General features: G+C 43.0%; 1 protein-coding gene across 2 annotated transcripts in view; it reads right to left on the reverse strand.

Annotated features, from left to right (window-relative positions):
• Positions 1–14,872, reverse strand: part of HSDL1 (hydroxysteroid dehydrogenase like 1) — a 295,843-nt gene that overhangs the window by 165,284 nt on the left and 115,687 nt on the right. For both annotated transcript variants that reach the window (XM_030203699.1, XM_030203698.1), the window contains exon 3: positions 4,241–4,686. In XM_030203699.1, the coding sequence (XP_030059559.1) occupies positions 4,241–4,686 (446 nt within the window). The remainder of the gene's footprint in view (positions 1–4,240; positions 4,687–14,872) is intronic.

Genomic DNA, 14,872 nt, shown 5'->3' on the forward strand with positions numbered 1-14,872 from the left:
CCACATTTTTCCCACATGTGAGCAGGCTCAAAGTGGCTTACAATGTACCGATTAGGCTTTCACCAGACCAGTGGTGAAACAATTACAATTAAGTTAGATACGAAAGAATAGAAGAAACAGGGAAGAAGAAATAGGGAAAGGGTAAGAGTCCAAAATGGTCCCAAGAAATGTTGTTGGGAAGGGCTTCAGGTTGTATATGGGATCCTTGAAGTAGGCTAAACCGTTTGCCTGGAAGAAATGAAAACCGTCTGAACAATCCAAGTTGACCGTGCATGGTGAAAATGGAGTTGAAATCTGCTCCTTTAACTGACCACTCTAGCTCACATGTACAACATAGTCGATGAAAACAGCTGATTGAAAAATGGAGGCCGGTAAGCAGACAAAGCAAGCCGTTTACGCAGATGAGAGCAAAAAGACACCAGGAAACAAGACACTTCACCATAAGATGTACTCTCCTTCACCTGCAGATCCTCAGACACCAAATGGTCCCAACAACGCCACCGCCACGGCCAACGATCGATTGAGCAGCAGGCCGTCGACGAGGGGAGACTCACAGCGCAGAAGAAACCATCGGCCCGGAGGAACAGATAGATGACTGCAGCTCAAAAAAAGATATAGTGGAATTAGAAAAGGTTCAAAGAAGAGCGACCAAAATGATAAAGGGGATTGGAACACCTCCCATATGAGGAAAAGCTAAGGAGGTTTGGCCTCTTTAGCTTGGAAAAGAGACTGATGAGGGAGGATATGACAGAGGGCTACAAAATCCTGAGTGGAGTAGAATGGATAAAAGTGAACTTGATTTTTCACTCTTTCAAAAAGTACAAAGATCAGGGACACTCAATGAAAATACATGGAACTATTTTAAAAACAAATAGGAAGAAATATTTTTTCACTCAAAGAATAATTACGCTCTGGAACTCATTGCTGGAGGATGTAGTAACGGCGATAAGGGTTTAAAAGAAGTTTTGAACAAGTTCCTGGAGAAAACGTCCAGTCTGTTATTGAGATGGACATGGGGGAAGCCACTACTTACCCTAGGATCAGTAGCATGTAATGTGGGTATTAATTGAGTTTCTGCCAAGTACTTGTACATGTGAATGAGTGGAGTGGAACGGGTAGACGTGAATCACTTGTTTACTCTTTCCAAAAATAATAGGACTAGGGGGCACACAATGAAGCTACAAAGTAGTAAATTTAAAAGGAATCAGAGAAAATATTTCTTCACTCAACATGTAATTAAATTCTGGAATTCGTTGCCAGAGAATGTAGTAAAAGCAGTTAGCTTAGCGAGGTTTAAAAAAGGTTTGGATGGCTTCCTAAAGGAAAAGTCCATAGACCATTATTAAAATGGACTTGTGGAAAATCCACCGCTTATTTTTAGAATAAGCAGCATAAAATGTATCGTACAGTTTTGGGATCTTGCCAGATACTTTTGACTTGGATTGGCCACTATTGGAAACAGGATGCTAGACTTGATAGACTTTCAGTCTGTCCCAGTATGGCAATACTTATGTAGTTATGACCTGGATTGGCCACGGTTGGAGACAAGATACTGGGCTAGATGGACCACTGGTCTGACCCAGTATGACTATTCTTATGTTTTTATGAAGAGCGCCAACCTGTCTAGGCTTGCTTCCTAACAATGCCATTCTGCGGTTTGGGTTTTTTTTTTTTGGGGGGGGGGGGGGGGGGTGGGGGGGTTGTTTTGCTGCCCTTCTCTGTATGTTTTCTAGTTGTGTTATGTCCTTTTTGAGATGGGGCAACCATCTTAAAAATAAATAAAGCAAAACTAGAAATGGTATAAAAGAGAAACAGAACATCCTATGTAATAATTCTCACCTCCAACGTTCTGAAGCTGCCTGGGACCGTGGCTTCCGGTGGAGGTGGTCTGCTAAGTGTGGTAGATCAAACTGACATCATGAATCCCACACAGCTCATCAAATCCAATGAAGTGCCACTGATTGGCTGCGCCTCGGGTGAAGTCACCAGCCCGACACCCAGCAACAAACCGCGACCCACCCAGCAGCAAACAGCGACCCAGGCAGGGGGAGGAGTAGGGAACACCCAGGCAGGGGTAGGAGTAGGGAAACACGCGGAGCATGTTTCTCTACTCCTCCTCCTGCCTAGGAATCGCTCGAGACTGGCTGCCAACCTCCCGAACCACCCGCGCACACTAACCGCCCTCAAAAAAACGCCACCGCCCTCCCTCTCCAAGTCCGGATTTGGACTGTCGGAGAGGACGAAGAGGGAGGGCGGCGAGTGTCCAATGTGGAGGAGGTGGGTGAAGGCGGGGGTCGGGGTCCAATGGCGAAGAGGGGGAGGGAAAGAGCAGCGGGTCTGACTCCAGCGCAGCCGTCACTGTCGGAGAGGACGAAGAGGGAGGGCGGCGAGATGGCGAGTGTCCAATGTGGAAGAGGTGGGTGAGGGCGGGGGACGGGGTCCAATGGCGAAGAGGGGGAGGGAAAGAGTAGCGGGTCCAACTCCAGCGAGGCCGCCATCCCTGTTCACTCAAAACAAAGCAAGCAAACCTATGAGATGCTGCAGGACGTTTAATAGACAGGAGTAGAAGTGAGCAAAGCAAGTCTACGGTAAGCAAGGAAGCCCATTGGTTAATCTCTGTTTCCACTCCCCTACGCAGCCGTCATTGGTATACACTCAAAAACAAGCAAACCTAGGAGCTGCTGCTTCACATTGTCGTTTTTAAATTGTTGTTCCATCTGAAACAAGTCTAAAGCTGTTTCAACTGGATAGACAGTGCCTTAAAACGTGGAGGACGAAAGGAGGGGGGAGACAGACAGACCCTGCAACTGGGAGGGAGGGAGGACCCTGCAACTGGGACAAAGGGAGGGAGAGAGGAAGGAAGTGAGGGAGGGACCCCCCTGCAACTGGGAGACAGACTGGGGGGGGGGGGGGGGATGACCCTGGAACTGGGAGGGAGGGGGGACCCTGGCACACTCTCATTCTCACACACACACTCGCACCCAGTCTCACTCTCTCTCTGTCACACACACACACACACACACACACTCGCACATTCACACTCTCTCATACAGTCACTCTCACACACATTCTCTCAAACATACACACTCCGAGGAAAACCTTGCTAGCGCCCGTTTCCTTTAAAACAGAAACGGACCTTTTTTTACTAGTAATTTCATAAAAATAATCTTTATGATAATAGCAAGAAGGTAATCTATTATTCTCTAATAAGCTCATCTGAGTCTCCTGACTGATATTTGTTACCTTTAAATTTACTTTTTAAATAGAGTTAAATGGCCTTTTATTTAAAAAAAATTCCTTAATTTGGATATTCCTAGTACAAAACTTCCTCTCAACTATTATAGGGAGAATATAGCCCATTAAGATTTTCTGTTGCTGTGGCTTGTTTTTAATCCCTTCCATCAAAAGATTCCCTCCCTAACAGGCAAACTGTTGGTTAACTATCTTCTGCTCGACACAATTTAATAAGCAGAGAACAAATGTGCTGAAGCATCTATCAAGGCCATAAAAATCAATAAAAAGAAACATGATTTCACTGGGATTACCTCTGTGATTATATCAAATATATAAACAAGTGTGGCTAAGTCGGCAGAATAATGGACTAGGAACCAGTAATCAAATCCTCCTCCTATGACACACCTTATTGTCAGCTAGCTAATAAAAGCTGTCATGCCTCTGGAACCATTTGCCTCTTGTCTCCTGTTACATTATGACTTTTGGCAAGTCATTTCATCACACATTGCTTCAGATGTCTGCACAGATTTTAGGTTTGCTGGGAGTAGGGCATACTGTAGTGCCAGGGACCAGGGAAGTTGAAAAGGGCACCTAAACAAGGCTTAACATTAAAAAGCGTATTATCACAGACAGCCATGCCAGCTGTGATGCAAGAAGAGAGGGAAATGTGTATACTCTGCAAGATTTCACTATGGATATATGAGGCAGAGCTAAGAAATATGTTGATCTGCATACTAATATATAGTAGCTGACTAACTCTGCACCATTTAATACCTAACGTCCATTAATTTGCCCAAACTCCAAGAAATCCATAAACATTCAGCATTTGTGAAATTTAAAATCTGTTCTTGACTCCTAATCATGTTTTAACTCTTTATATACATTTTTCTACTGTTTTAAATACCATGCTACCTCTTAGGATCTAATTCCATAACGTTATTAATGTGACAAATAAGAATAAAAATATCTTTCAAACCAGCTTGAACATGTCACAGAGAATCATTACCTTTGAAGCTGAATAGGCAGCCACCTGAGGGGTGGGTTTGCAGCAGGATGCAGATGATATATTGACAATTGCCCCTTTCCTCCTAGTGACCATTCTTGGCAGTACCATGTGCACCATCATACTAGCAGCAGTAATGTTTATGTTGATGATATCCCAGAGTTTCTCCTCAGGTATCTTGGTAAAATACTGCGGATAGTCATAAAACGCACCTACATTATTCACTAAGATTCCAATTTCTATGCCGCTTAGAGTCTTTTGAATAGGCAAGTAAACTTCCCGGCCCTTGCTGAAGTCTGCTACTATAAAAGCAGCTTCAACTTGATAGGTCTTCATAATGGCTTGTGTGACATTTTCTAGTTTCTCTCTGTTACGGCTGATCAGGATGATATTCATACCACGGCTTGCCAATTCCTCTGCATAAGCCTTCCCAATGCCATCTGTGCCACCTGGCAAAGACAGGTAAAGTGAAGAAGTGGTAACTTTAGCAAGCAATTTAAAGGTGCATTAAAACTAATATTGATTACTCAATCATAAAACCAGAAAAAGTGTTTGAGAGAAGAAAACAAGTTGTTTTTCTTAGAATCTGTATATATACATATATTTATTTATTGGAATTTATTAACCACCTTTATGAAGAGATTCACCCAAGACTGTGTACCACAGCACAGTTTAACATAAACTTATAATTTTGTTAACAATATAACAGGGAGGAGTGGCCTAATGGTTAGTGCAGTGGGATGCGGACCTGGGGAACCGGGTTCGATTCTCACTGCTGCCTAAGGGTCAGCAGTGTGTTAAGATCCTGGGGAACCAGGTTCAATTCTCTCTGCAGCTCCATGTGACCCTGGGCAAGTCACTTAGCCCTCCATTGCCCCAGGTACAACATTGTGAGCCCATATGGGATGTAAACCGTTCTGATTTCCTATGCAAGAAGTGACGGTATAGAAAATAAACAAACAGTAAAAATGGCCAGATGTAGCACCTTTAAAAATCAGATCATCAAAAAGAATTAATTCCACACCTTGGTTTAATGAAGAACTAAAAAAACTAAAGACGCATACCAGGAAAATGGAACGCATATGGAAAAAAGGAAAAAATGAATATACACTTAAAGATTGGAAACTAGCTCTCAGAAAATATAAATACACAACCAGACAAGCATGGAAGTCCTATTATAAATCTAAAATAGGGCATGATTATTCTGATCTAAAGAAACTATTTCATGTTGTTAATAAGCTTTTTGACACTAACCTTATTACCACAGCAAGCATAGACATCCCATCCAATGATACACTGGCCAAATACGCAATGAAAAAATTTTAAAATTAAGTAATTCACTCCCGCTTAAGTGCTCAGATACAGAACATTTCTTCAATATACTTGAGTCCACCTCAGGAGACTATCCTGCGGATCGCGTTTGACTGCATTTTGCTCCTCTCTCCACTGAGTCAGTCTCTCAAGCAGTTTCTTAATCTTCTAATTCTTATTGTAAATTAGATATCTGCCCTAATTACTTACTCAAATCTGCCCCTTCCCGGTACATTCAAGACCTTACATCACATCTAAATTTCATGCTTCAACAAGGCTTCTTCCCTAAGGACTATGGGAACATCCTTCTTACGCCTATACCTAAGGACACCAAGAAAAAGACAAATGATATTACAAATTACCATCCTGTTGCTTCTATACCATTGGTAATTAAACTGATGGAAAGCATGGTGACTAAACAACTCACGGAATATTTGGAAAAATCTCCATTTTACCTGACTATCCCTGTACAGTACGGAAACTGTATTGGTTACCCTTATGGCCAAATTCAAGCAACTAATTGCTGGTGGAAAAAGAATACTTCTCCTCCAATTTGATATGTCCAGCGCATTTGATATGGTCAACCATGACATCCTTCTACATCTTCTTGATTATTTTGGGATTGGCGGTAACATACTTAGCTGGATTAAGGATTTTCTTTCATACAGATCATACAGGGTGAAATCAAATTCAATTATCTCATCTTCATGGAAAGCAGTTTGTGGAGTTCCCCAAGGTTCGTCACTTTCACCAACACTCTTCAACACAATGATGATTCCATTGGCAATTCACTATCTAACCTAGGCTTAAATCTATTTATTTATGCTGATGATGTTACAATCTATATTCCTTTCAAACAGGACCTGACTGAAATCACCAATTTAATCAGAATAGGCCTGTATACATGGACGCATGGGCTAACTCATTTCAACTGAAACTAAACACTAAAGACTCATTGCCTAATCCTATCCTCTCAGCTTAAGTTTAAACCTACAACTTTAAATATCACCGACTACTCCCTCTCCATTTCGGATAGCCTAAAACTACTTGGCGTCACAATTGATTGGAACCTGACCCTAGAAACCCAAATAAATTGCACCACAAAGAAAATGTTCTATTCGATGTGGAAACTTGAACATATAAAACCATTTTTCCCCGTGATGTTTTCCACGAATTAATACAATCAATGGTACTAAGCCACTTAGATTACTGCAACGGAATCTATGCAGGTTGCAAAAAACTGTAAGCTAAGGCAAAAAGGGCACTACTCAGTAACTAATCCCTGGGACAGAGGCACTCTCTTATACTGTGAGTAACAAACTTCAGTTAGTTTCAGTTCTCATGCAGAGGCTTGTCCATGGAACAGGCCTCAAGCACATTACTGACACAGCAAGGCTAACAAAGGCAAAAATAACTGAATAAAAAACTTTGGGGGCTCATTTTTGAAAGAGAAAAACGTCCAAAATATGACACAAAAGGCACATATACATTTTTCTCGGAGAAAAATGTACAATGCGTATAATGAAATACCAGTATGTCCAGAACTAAAAGTTTCCACAGGGGGTCTTTTCATACGTATGACTTAGGTCTTACGGAATGGACGTCTCCAGCCCACAACGGATAGCAAAACTGTTTCCTACTAGTGGTAAAAAAGTTGTACGGAATCAAACCTGCTTTAAAAGCGTTTAGGGTAAGAGCCAATGCTGCTGGGGTGGGGGTGGGGGGGGTGAGATGTCAACTTCTGAAACCAAATCAGTTGTCTCATGTTCCACCTCATTGGCATCAGTGGCCTCCTATGCCTCCATAGCTGCCACGCCTGATGGCACTGTTACTGCTACCCCTTCCTCTGCAGCATGTGGCTGGTTGGGTCCTGCCTCACCCTCTGAGTCGCTGTCATCGTCTCCATAACAAAAGCAGATGAAAGGTGTTTTATGCAGAAACCAACTTTTTACTGGGCACCTCCAACACACGGATGATGTTGCGGAATGCCATTCTCATGCAACCCCAAAAACGTCTGCCTCCACATGTAAGATTGCTGGAGCCAAGTGGTATAGGACACTATGTACTGGAGAGCCCAAAGTGCCAGACAGCCACACAGGCAGGTGGGTAGAGAAAGAAGGATTGTGGACGGGTTGCAGAGGGCACACGCACTGGTTGGTGATGGATCAAGGTGGAGGGGGAGAAAGGCACCAAAATAGGAGTAATATTGGGGGCCCCCGATCTGCCCACTAATGCCTCCTCCTTGTGGAATATTTGGGACATGACCCCTGATATTCATGGCAACTGGATGGGACTCCAAGTTGTGGAACAAATTCAGGAATTAATGACTGGTGACTGGTTATTTGCTTCTGTGGAGGAAAGTTTAGCCATTGACTGGCCCAATATTTTGAGATTATATAAACTTGTCATCTGTACTGAATTTCATGTGAAGACCTTGGTGGAATATTGTCACATGCAACGTGACCTGCGTGGTTTATGTTGGAATAAGGAACCACGCTTTCTGGATGACAAAAAGTACGTAATAAGGAGAGAGTATTACCAGATGTTCCTTGGATTTAATGCTGCTGACCATAGACAAATTGCATAAAGTAATGCAAGAACAACAGACAGAATTACAGAGTAAACTGGAAGCATTAAAGAAATGTGTGACTGCTACAGTTTATGAGCAATAATATCAGCAGCATTTGAGTTTGATACAGAAATATGAGCAAGAAATAAGAACTCAAAAGGTAACAAAATATAAGAGTTGAGATGGATTACACAAAAGGATTTGTATATAAATGGATGGATGTAAATAGAAAATCCAGACGATATCGGAAGATGAAGAAAGTAGGTTTTATTCATACATCCAGTGACTCATCTGCAGAGGAAAACACAAAGGGAGCACCTATGGTTCTGGTATCTGGTCAGTCCAGTTCAACAATGGCAGATTCTTTTTTACCAGTGGCAAGCAGTGCAGCAGAGGAAGTTCCGGCACAGCTCCAGCCGAGACCCACCAGGAGTCTCCAGCAACAGCGCTGTCCCAAAGAGTAGTATATAATTTATCACCAAAGATTTTGACAGAACATCAATATGAAATTTTGGAGCTTGACCTTTCCTTTGTCCCCACATCGTGCTACGATGCTTTTTCCAACAGACAATACTTACATTGTTTCTTTAGGAAATTAAAACTGAGGTTGTATTTTGATCAAAAAGAAAATGTCTGTTTGGAAGACGATTCCCAGACATTTATGACAACTCATCGAGTACCATCTATATGGATACCACCAGGTCCTCCAGATGCTGGGTTAGAAATTTTTCAACATTTAGAGTTGAAATTTAGAACTTATGGAACAACATTTGGATTATGTACCTAACAATCTTTCCAGGCAACAATGGCAAGTGCTGATGAATTTGCAAAAAGGTGGGGGTGGGGTGGTACTCCAAGACATTTATAAATATAGGGCAGAAGCAACTAGTTATATGGAAGTTCTATAAGAAATTGCTCCAAACTCCTACAGTAGTTTTTCAGGATGAAGTAAAGTATATCTTAACAGAGGCAACTCAGAGGGGTTATATCAACTAGGGAATTTCAGTACTTGTTTAGACAGTACCCAGTAACATCTTACATTTATTTTATTCCTAAAATTCACAAATCCCTTACTAACCCCCAGATAGACCCATAGTATCAGGCAGGAATTCTTTAAATGAACCTCTGTCCCAATATTTAGATTTTTATCTTCAGCCATGAGTGCCCCTTACTCCCTCCTTTTTGAAAGAGTCCTCACATTTGATTCAAATTTTAGAGGACACTGATAGTGTCAAAAAACAGTAATCTTGGCAACTTTACACTAAGATTCCACAAGAGAAGGCCTTGAAACTGGTTAATGATCATTTGCAACATTTGAATATATCTTTGGAGAAAGTGTCACTACTGAATCAACTGGTGAGAATAGTGTTAACAAAAATGTGTTACTTTTTGCAAATTCATGGGGTCGCGACGGGAGCTATGGTAGCTCCGACCATCGCATGTTTATATATGGAAGATTTTGAGGACTGGTTTTTGTAGCCTTTTGTATTTATGCCACAAATTTTATTGTGGACATGGTTTATTGATGATGCTATCCTAATATGGTTAGGTGATGAGGAATCTTTGAAAAGTTTATTTTTTTGCTATCTAAATACTTGTGATATCAGTATTGAGTCACTATAGGGGGTTTGAATATTGATTATTTGGATATACATATTACTGTTTAGAATGACATGTTTATAACCTCTGTTTTTCAAAAAACCACAGATAGAAACACCATATTACACTACAGGAGTTTTCATCCTAAACGACTGAAGGAGGGATAAAAAAAAGTGTTGTACTCAAGAGGGCATTCAGTATCATTCAAGGGAACTTTACAATAGGTTCAGGTGGACAGGCTATCTTACAAAAGCAGTTAGGTCAGCATATAAGAGAGCGGCTAATACCCCTAGACATTGGTTGTTACAGTAACCACCTGAGGATAGGGAACAACATGATAGGATGACTTGTATTTTGCCTTACTCACATCAATCTGCACAAATTAAGAACATTATAGAGAACCTTATACAGAAACACTGCACGGTCCTTTCCTTACACAGCTTTAGTACAGGTTCCTGGTTTGCATTTACTAGGGCGAGAAATTTGGAAGAACTATTATCAGTGTTAACAAAAGGGGGAACCTGTTTAACAGAGGAGGAAGGGGAACATGCCAAGTGTAATAACTGTGTATATTACAAATATGCTTGGGTCACTAAGGTCGTACAAAATCCAGTAATAGGACGGGAGTTTAAATTACACTTTAAAACAGAGTAACACCTCCCAGGTCATTTATGCTATATGCTGTCCCTGTCAAAAATGGTATTTAGAACAGACAAAGCAGAAGATCAAGCAAAGAATAGCAGAGCATCTTAGTAATCTCCAGGTATATAAAAAAAGAAGGTCCCTTGGTGGATTAATGGGAGCAATATCAACACACTGAGCAAGATCTATTGTTTGTGGTCTTAACACAAGTATGTCCGTCTAGAGTGGGCAATGTTATGTCTGTTTTATTGAAAGAACAGTAGTTTATTTTTAGGTGGGATATAGTAGCTCCTTGGGGTTTAAATAAGGAGATAGACTGGGTTATGGTGTAATATGCCTCTCACTACAATAGGAGGAGGGATCAGAGCAGATATAAAGGTTGCATGTATCGGCATTTCTGGAGAATTTCGTAGATGGGAATGGGTAGTCCTATCTTGGGTTAGTCGTTTATGCAGTTTGTTTAGCTTATGCATTTGTAAGATATTTTAGTGAAACTTGGGAAGGTTTAGTAACTGGAAGCTAATTTTGATTAGTGTAAGTTTTTATTTCAATTCTGTTCTCAAGACACCATAGTAGGCGAAGCATGGTTCTGTGTTAAAAGAGAATGGAGGAATTTTGAATTCACTATTGTCACAGATTCATTGGCACGGATTTACAGCACTGATTACAGTCCCACTAGAGCAACATTTGGTACGAGGATGGGGCTCATTTCCTGACATTGCATCAAGGGACCGTTAACCCTGCAGATAAGTGACTTCTATTTGATTTTGAAGCATTGGACATGACTGAACTATTTTTTGATGTTTTGGATTTGCTGCTTTAAGTTTTTGAATTGTTCATTTTTATAGCAAAATTGGTAGGCAGGGAAGGACTTTGGATGTAGCGATGGTTGGAAATGAGTATCACATTATAGAGGAGATGGATCCTTCCAGTGTGGAACACTTGACTGAGCACCAATCACTAATCTCTATATATAAAAGGCACCATCAACATTCTAAATGAAGCCTCCAGCCGGAAGTGTGAAGCGGTGTAGATATCCGGTTTCCCCATGAGTGTCTGCCCTGCCCTTGCTCTCTCTGTAACACAGCTCCTGAGTCCTGACAAATATAAACAGTGAAGGAAAACACAGCAGGAATCCTGTATAATTACCAAACACTGCTCTCTGAAACTTGAGCCTCGCTCTCTCTGTAACACAGCATGAATCCTGACAAATACAAACAGTGAAAAACACAGCAGGAATCCTATATAATTACCAAACACTGCTCTCCGAAACCGGGAGAGGGGAGGGAGGGGAGAGAGGGCAGAGGGGAGGGGGGAGAGAGGGGAGGGGGAGACTCTCACTCTCTCTCTGTCACACACACACTCGCACATTCACTCTCTCTCAAACGTGCACACTCTGATAAAAACCTTGCTAGCACCCGTTTCATTTGCATCAGAAACGGGCCTTTTTTACTAGTATTTTAATAATTTTGAATGTTAGTTGTGTTGTATTAATTTTGTAGGTTTCTTTAATTTGTTTCTATATGAGCTTGGAAACCAGAGGTTTAGATACCCCAGATAGTTATATTGAGATTACATTTTAACTGCCAGACCTTTGACCATTCTACTAACTTTTGGAGATCTCTCATGGTTTCTACTCCTTATGGGGTATCCACTCTGTTGGTGATCTTCGTGTCATCTGCAAAAAGGCAAACTTTTCTTTCTAACCTTTCAGCAATGTCTCTCACAAATATATTACAGAATTGTCCGAATACTGAACCCTGAAGGATGCCACCTTCCTTTCCTCTGAGCGGATTCCATTTACCATCACCTCTGTCGACTGTCGGTCAACTAGCTTCCAATCCAGTCCACCACCGAGTCCTAAATTCAGCCCTCTCAGATTATTCATGAATCTTCTTTGAGGAACCATTTATTTTATTTAAACATTTCTAGTCTACCTACAACTAGGTGGATCACAAGTCAATATCTACTATAATAAAATGCAGCCTCAACGTTCTGAGGACACTGACGTCACTGAAGTCACTCACACACCGGTTCGTGGTTTCATGGTGGTGAAGCCACCACACCATCTTCATGCCCCGCCCTCGCATCACACGTGATGATGTCGAGGGCGGAACACGAAAACAATTAACGCACGGGGAGCAGTTTCCCTACTCCTCCCCTTCCAACAAATCCCAGCCGCCGCTGACGTGCACATGAACCCTGCCCCTTTCGCCACATAGCCCCACCCACGGTAGCACACGCTTAACCTCACCAACCTCCCTCCCTTCCTGTCACCTCCCCTCCCCTTACGCGTGTCTCCCTGGTGGTCTAGAGGTACCTGTTCCATCGGCCCAGGAAAGAAAGAGCCCCCTCTTTCCTCCCGTAGCGGTGGCTTCCTTGCTGCATGGTGTGGGAGTCCGGCTCTCGGCATTTCAAAATGGCCGCCGAGAGTTCAAGCTGCCTCGCGAGACTTCAACTCTCGGCGGCCATTTTGAAACGCCGAGAGCCGGACTCCCACACCATGCAGCAAGGAAGCCACCGCTACGGGAGGAAAGAGGGGGCTCTTTCTTTCCAACAGGTACCGGAAGGGGAGGGGAAGGGAGTCCCGTGCCCGCTAGCGCCCGTTTCATCGGCACCAGAAACAGGCCATTTTTACTAGTACACAATAAAAGAAACAGTAAAACAAGAACAAGCACAGATTTATACAAAATAAAACAAATATCAGCCTCATGCATGTACAAACAAATTTCAGTAATATACTGAACCCTGTTACTACATGTCAGCATTATCTTATGCTGTGCAAGGCCCTAATCCCCTGAAGACTTCAGGCGCCTACTCACAGTGTCAGCCAAAGGCCTCTAGGAGAGAATGCAAGTAGCACTGACATTCCTCCCCCCCCCTCTTAGTCTGCTCCCTGGGAATGTTAGTACAGGATGTTTCCTACCTCTGGATGTTTTTAGTACAGGATGTTTCCTACCTCTGGATGTTTTTAATACCTATGCTTCCAAGCAATAAAACAGACCAGAATCAGTGTTCAGGAAAACAAAATAAACCACTATTCTCCATAAACTTTGCCTTCACAGGAATTCATACCTCCTTGGGAAAACTAACCAGGCAGGTGTGTGGGAAAAGAATTCAGGCCCAGATGCATCAACCATACGTAAAAAAATCTAAAACGTTAAAGTCCTTAACGAATTTGAAAAAACAAAGCGTGCACCAAAAAAACAAGTCGCATATGTTCGCGGCGGTATTGAAAAGTACAATGTGTCAAAGATTCGTAATCCCCGTCGGTAATCGGCCCCTAAAGCATGCGCAGAGCAGCCAAGTGTTATGCTGGCTGCTCTGCGCATGCCACAAACGTCCAAAACAGCAACAAAAAACAAAACAAAACACAAACACGTGGCTCCCCGCTTCCCCCTGCATCAATACAAAAATAAACATACATCAAAAAAGGATCTTGAGGGGGCAAAGGCGCTCGTCAGAAGCGTCCAGTATGGACGGCCTTGCCCCGCCCCCCCCCCGAGGTCGCCGCTGCTCCCCGCTTCCGCTCGTATAAAATAAAAAATTAAAACAAAACTAAAAAGTTTAGCAGCCCCGGGTCCCCCTCCCTTCCTATCTCTCTGTACTCCTTCTCCCATAGCTCCGCCTACCGGCATCCTCCGCCCCCCTGAAGTCGTTGCCGCCGCTCCCCCACTCCACTGGACCCCCCCTCCGCCTTACTGGCCTGCGCAGCGCCTCTAACCTCTGTGTAAAGGCGCTGCACGGGATGGAACAGCTGATCGGCGATCACTGCTGCCTCCTCAGACGTCTCTCTGTTCTTCCTGTGCCCGCCCTCCTCTGACGTTAGTTATGCAGAGGGAACATAATAAACATAGTAACATAGTAGATGACAGCAGAAAAAGACCTGCACGGTCCATCCAGTCTGCCCAACAAGACAAACATGTGTATACCTTACCTTGATTTGTACCTGCCGTATTCAGGGCACAGACCGTACAAGTCTGCGCAGCAGTACTTCCCGCCTCCCAACCACCAGTCCCACCTCCCATCACCGGCTCTGGCACAGACCGTATAAGTCTGCCCTCCACTATCCTCGCCTCCCAACCACCAACCCCTCTTCCCCCCACCTGTTCCACCACCCAATTTCGGCTAAGCTTCTGAGGATCCATTCCTTCTGCACAGGATTCCTTTATGCATATCCCACGCATGTTTGAATTCCATTACTGTTTTCATCTCCACCACCTCCCGCAGGAGGGCATTCCAAGCATCCACCACCCTCTCTGTGAAAAAATACTTCCTGACATCTTTCCTGAGGCTGCCCCCCTTCAACCTCATTTCATGTCCTCTCGTTCTACCGCCTTCCCATCTCCGGAAAAGGTTTGTTTACGGATTAATACCTTTCAAATATTTGAACGTCTGTATCATATCACCCCTGTTCCTCCAGGGTATACATGTTCAGGTCAGCAAGTCTCTCTTCATAAGTCTTGGAACGCAAATCCCGTACCATTCTTGTAGCTTTTCTTTGCACCGCTTCC

Source organism: Microcaecilia unicolor, chromosome 5, assembly GCF_901765095.1.
Source record: "Microcaecilia unicolor chromosome 5, aMicUni1.1, whole genome shotgun sequence".
In the NCBI taxonomy this organism is placed as follows: Eukaryota; Metazoa; Chordata; class Amphibia; order Gymnophiona; family Siphonopidae; genus Microcaecilia; species Microcaecilia unicolor.